General features: G+C 39.6%; 1 protein-coding gene across 1 annotated transcript; it reads left to right on the forward strand.

The window, feature by feature from the left end:
* Positions 1 to 1,082: 1,082 nt before the first annotated feature.
* Positions 1,083 to 4,958, forward strand: prok2 (prokineticin 2). The gene is made up of 4 exons (XM_086291385.1): positions 1,083 to 1,733; positions 2,940 to 3,218; positions 4,452 to 4,577; positions 4,754 to 4,958. The coding sequence occupies exons 2-4, from the start codon at positions 3,063 to 3,065 to the stop codon at positions 4,877 to 4,879; spliced, it is 408 nt and encodes a 135-aa protein (XP_086147511.1). The 5' UTR covers positions 1,083 to 1,733; positions 2,940 to 3,062; the 3' UTR covers positions 4,880 to 4,958.
* The last annotated feature ends 751 nt before the right edge of the window (positions 4,959 to 5,709 follow it).

Below are 5,709 nucleotides of genomic sequence, written 5' to 3' on the forward strand. Positions count from 1 at the left end.
GCCTGTCAGGCTGCCAAATGCTCGTGTCTTGCTACCCTTTTAACCAAAGATACAAGCACTGATTTCATCCAGGACGCCGTCTTTGCATGACGTACTTCAGTGGTGTGAGTTTGCAAAGATATTCAGGAAGGATGTGGTAGCAAGGCAACCTTTATGATTATGGTTATGTTAGTTGCCACTTAAATTGATGCCATTTTAGGGGATCATACTTGAATTACTTGGAATGATCAGAAGCATATGAGACCAAGCAGATTAACAATGAATGAATAAATAAATAAAATTAAAAGAAAGATCAAATCATTCCATAATATCGAGACCAGATAAATGAATTTTATTCCTCTTTTGCCCTTGGCCCCTCTTGTGTATTCAACTTTTCCTTTTCTTTCAGAACAATATGTACGAAAACTGAATGAAGAAAAAAACAACTTTCCAAAGCAGAAAATGCTGCTATTCTGCAGCTATGAGAGCATAAATAGTTGTGACCTTTAACTGCTCTGTTCTTCATGTTCGCACTTTCTGGTATTTTATTTCCTTTTTGAGGAGCAAAAGCCTCCAGCCAGGCATTTATCTATGGAAGCGATCGGAGCAAATAAAGTGTATTTTCAAGGTTTTAAAATATGCACGTCAACTAATGGGTGCATTAAATTGTCATTCGAACTTGAATGTTTAAGAATAACGAACTGTGGAGTTTTGATTTCTCTGAAGAATAAGACTCTATACTTGTGGCTTTCTGTGTAAGTCTGGGGAAAAAAAACAAAAATGCAGATGAATGACAATCCCAGTGCTGTCGGAGATAACAGAAAGCTGTCCTCCTAACTTTGCTGTAACACACTTCACTGAGACGGAGTAGTTTTGGGTATAAAAGACTTTTTAGTCTCCAGTATTTCTTCATATTTATTCATTTTATCCATTTGGGCCCACAGCCTGTCAGCGTGGCTGCATATACCTGTGTTGGTTCTGTCTAACTACTTCTGGTTTCTCCAACAATCTAAAGACTTGTATAAAGATTGATGGGTGTTAGGTATTTTAGTACCATGGTAGCATTTACTGGATATTGTTTTATAGTGACATTATACAGGAAAACTCTGTCATTCAATAAGGCCCCTTTGTTTCAGTGTTTTTCTCTTTGACCCAAGAATTGATGTGTGAGAATCACAGGCTGGTACAAGGTTGAAATACCACAGAGATCACTCCCTCAGCTACATTAGTTTCTTAATCTTTTAGACGCCTGTTGAAGGCCAAATGGTTTGTTTCAGATTTCACTAATGAAAGAACTCTTCGTTTTGTGCCTTGAAAATATGTCGCTGAGATAATCACAATTGTAGCTGAACTAATAAACTACACAAAGGATGCTTCTTCACCCAAGGGCAGGAAGACGCTCCCTTATCTTGGTCTGTACTGGTTTAAACTGATAAATCTGCTGTCTCATGAATTTTACCCTCTATATAAACTGTCGTACTTGTGAATAAAGTTGAGTCACTTTGGGAAGACAATCTAAAGCAGTCTCTGTTTTCTTGTTCTCCCAAGCTGCTCCCGAGCTCGTACTAACACGCTGAATGGCATGCTTGAATATTACTTGAGAATATATTTGACTGTGTTACAGACTAAGGGACATTCTCTGCTGATAGGTGAAGGTACATTCTCTGCTGATAGACGTCCACGCCTCGGAGGAAGCCGATCCACGGAGTAGGCCCTGGAAACCGTTTCCTTCAATGGGTGATGCTAAGTTTGCTGTAAGTCCGGATGTGTGTATGTATGAATGGCTGGACAGATGGGTGGATGGGAACTGTTGTTTTTTATGCTATAAAACTAATCTGACTTAATGGGATTTGAATTGTTCATTGCAATGATTGTAACAGGAACAATAGATTTCTGGCACTTCGTTGCATGTCTACCAGTGTGAGTCAGTCATCAGTGTCAGTCTGCAGAGTTGTGATGAAGACAGATTTAGCTCGCCGAGCGTTGATTGGCCATGTCAGTCGGGTTCCTGTGCTCCGGTGACTTCAGGCGATTGCACACAGTCGTTTCTACCGTACACTAAACCAAGGCCTCCACAGGATGCCTGCCCGGTCCATCTGCACTTGTTTGAAATGCTGCTCCACATCAGCCTTCAAAATTTACTTTAGCCAATAATCAGCTTTTTCAAATGTCTTAACAATACAAACTGATTAAATAATTATGAAGTGAATATAGCTTCCAAAAGATTAAGTGCTATTATGGAGCACTTCAGTCAAAGCGTATTTCAGTTATTTATTAGCTGTCTGAGTGGCTGTTGTGTTGCAGTCTACAAGATCATAAAGTCAGAAGTTAACAGGTTTTCAGAACACAAGGTGTTGTTTTGTCACCATGTGTCTTAATTTGTCCCGAAAACAACACAAAGAATTAAAACTTTTTCAGTATAGACGCAGAGGACTTTTCTCATCACATTTTTTAAATTTCACATTATTTAAACCACACAGACGTTGTGGGATTGGTCAGGTTGATATTCGCATCAAGCTGAACTACTGGAATACAAGTACTTAATACATTTTAATGACACCTGTTATCCTTGTATTACTTCTGTAATAGAAATCGCAGTTTAAAATAATCTGCAAACTGTACAACTCCAGAGATTTTTTATTTCAGTATCTCAAAAATTCTCGTCCATGAACGACGGTGGCTTTTATTGTGAACTGCGTTGCGAGTTGGTTGAAAAGGACATTTTATAACTGTGGCCTTGCAATCTGAAAAGGAAAATTGTGAAGAACGTGACACAAAACTACAACAATGCTACTACGGTTTTGTATTGATTTCTGCCCAGCTTTAGCATGTACGAAGGCAACATAACCTGAGAATGTGAAATAATAATGCAGGCACAGAGCACCGTCAGAACAAATAAAGGAAGGGACATTCTTGGACAATTTATCTTTCTTTCTTTCTTTCTTTCTTTAAAAAAAAAGTCCTCCAAGGCAGTGCTGTGTGAGTGAGTCACGGAGTTTCTGAATGGCGGGCTGGGTTTATAAACCAATGCCAGCCCTCAACACACGGATTTGGAGGCCACTTGGCTTTGCAGTCTGTGACGGATGCACATGCAGGAAGGTCCATCAGCCTCAGCATCCTTACTTGTAACCCTGGCGGGCACAGGAACACAAAGACATCGCTTCATCATGAGGTCTTTCTTCTTACTGCTCTTCTCGCTGTTGTTTGTGTCCCACGGATCTTCAGCCGTAATCACAGGGGTAAGTACAGCCAAACAGGTACATACTTCATGGGTAAATAAAACGATTAGGCAGATGCTTTGTTTTTCTTTGATAGTTTTTCATGGACGCTGCTACAAATTAGCCTTGTAATAATGGGCAATATAGGGTTATCTATACATATCAAACTTCAAACACTTCAAATATCTTTATCTATATCTGTCTATCTACACACACATACACATGCACACAGGTAGATATAAAATACATAGTTCTTCATTGTGACATTTATCATTCACTTGTATTTTTTTTCATCTGACAATTCATCCCCATAGATAGATAGATAAGAAAAATCTGTTAATAGAATATGTAAATGTATGTTATATATACATTAATTTGCATTTTTAATACTGTAATAGAAAAAAAATCAAAGACAAAATATTCCTTGTATCTGACCACCCAGCAAAGCAAAGCATCCATATATAACAATAACAACACCTAAATGACCAATTACACATACTGTGTGTCATTTCAGATTCTGAAGCATGGCGGTTGATGACCAGTTTTTCCATTAATAAACTCATTTCATTTCTAAACTCCAATGCCTCTGCATCCTTTTTGATCATTTTGCTATCCGAGTCAAATCTTACATCCACACCCTTCCAATAAAACAGCCCTGTCTGTCACCACAGCCCTCTCTCTCTGTGTCGCTCATTGTGAATTGAGAGAGGAGCGCGCAGCCATGAAACAGAAAGTGATTTCCATCCGCATCTGTCACATGAAATCACTTCTGTTCCTCTTCATTGTGTTCCCTTCATCTCATCTAAAGCGAGAGCTGTCACTCAGCTTCTCAGCTCTACACTCCAAGCGGTAAAATCACCAGCAGTTCTAAAGCTTTTTTTTTGTTTTGCTGAGGTATGACTGCAAGTGTAATCACACGCTCAAAATACAGCACAATGCACTGCAGTGTGTAATCGCGCCTCAGCTGCTATCACATTTCTCGCCAGCCTTTTCCTGTTAACGCTACCATAATTCTGCTTGACTGCATTTTTTATGTGTGCATGCTATAATTACATAAAGTCAGTACATCTTTCCTTTGATTAGACTGGAGAAAACACTGATGGGTGTTTGCAGAACTTTTACACACCTGACAAAATCGAGCTGTCTTTTTCATACGTAGTACGTGTGTGTGTGTGTGTGTGTGTGTGTGTGTGTGTGTGTGTGTGTGTGTGTGTGTGTGTGTGTGTGTGTGTGTGTGTGTGTGTGTGTTTGTAGGCCTGTGAAAGGGACTCCCAGTGTGGAGGAGGGATGTGCTGTGCAGTGAGTTTGTGGATTCGCAGCCTGCGTATGTGTACGCCCATGGGACAGGAAGGAGAGGACTGTCATCCTCTGAGCCACAAGGTGAGAGTTTCTATAACAGCCTGACTGCTGGTGTCAGTGATGATGCAGGAGGGCATGAGAAGAGGCGGCAGAAATTCACACAGGAGGCCGTAAAACAACGCCTCTGCCTCTGTTTTCCAACCATCCATTATGGCTGACGAACCTGTAACCAGCACCTCATAATTCTCTCCCTCTAGGTTCCCTTCTTTGGCAAAAGGCTTCATCATACCTGCCCCTGTTTGCCGAACCTGTCATGTATTACCATCATGGAAGGCAAATCCAAATGTCTCTCACCCTACAAGTATCCTGACTTCTACCTCTGAGGACCTGCATTTACACTGTAAATATTTTATCTGCCTTTAAAAGCCTTTTTTATTTGGAATAAAGAGATATATTTAACAACGCGTCACCCTATTGGCTCAAATTAAACCATCCATTTAAAGGAAAACCCTCTTGTCCTTTTGGATCTTACGCTACCTAAAATACATTTTGACATTTCACTTTGAGATAAACCAAAAATAATACAAGTATAAATTCAGGGATTGATTTCTTTGATTAGTTTATTTTATTTAACAATATCGTCTATGAATAAAATGCCCAAAGGGACACGCCAGCATTGTTAAGACTCATACTTTAACATCGTTTAAGTTCTTGGTGAGCTTGCAGTTGCCCTTTTGGGAAGCATGAGAAGAAACACGTGTTATTGCAGCAGTAATGAAATGACATGCCTGCTGAGTGATGCTCACTGTGTGTTACAGTTTCATTATCCAGTCATAACTGAAACATAGAAGTGACTTTGTTTTTTTCATGCTTAATCACTTTTCCAACCACAAAATACCAAAACAAGAACCGTGGAGAACATTTTAATTGCTGCTAAAATACAAAGGTGCTTTTTTTAAAATTCACACTCACCACAACAGCAGCGTTTACACCACCAGGAAACACAGAGACTGCTATGAAATTAATCACTGTCAGGCTGTGATTTCTTCAAGGCTTAAGGCTAAAATTAGATTCGCCCAGTGTGTAAAGCAGTGACTCATATCTCCCATTTTTATAACAGATATTGGTCTTCTGTGGCTGTGAAGATCATTCAACCAACTTGAAACGCTCTCTTAGCTGCGCAACAACTTCAAAATATGACTTGACTGTCTAA

This window comes from Aulonocara sp. 'chitande type north' Nkhata Bay, linkage group LG5 (assembly GCF_057382095.1).
Source record: "Aulonocara sp. 'chitande type north' Nkhata Bay isolate Kocher_YH1m ecotype deep benthic linkage group LG5, A_spYH_male_GT1.1, whole genome shotgun sequence".
NCBI classification, from domain to species: domain Eukaryota; kingdom Metazoa; phylum Chordata; class Actinopteri; order Cichliformes; family Cichlidae; genus Aulonocara; species Aulonocara sp. 'chitande type north' Nkhata Bay.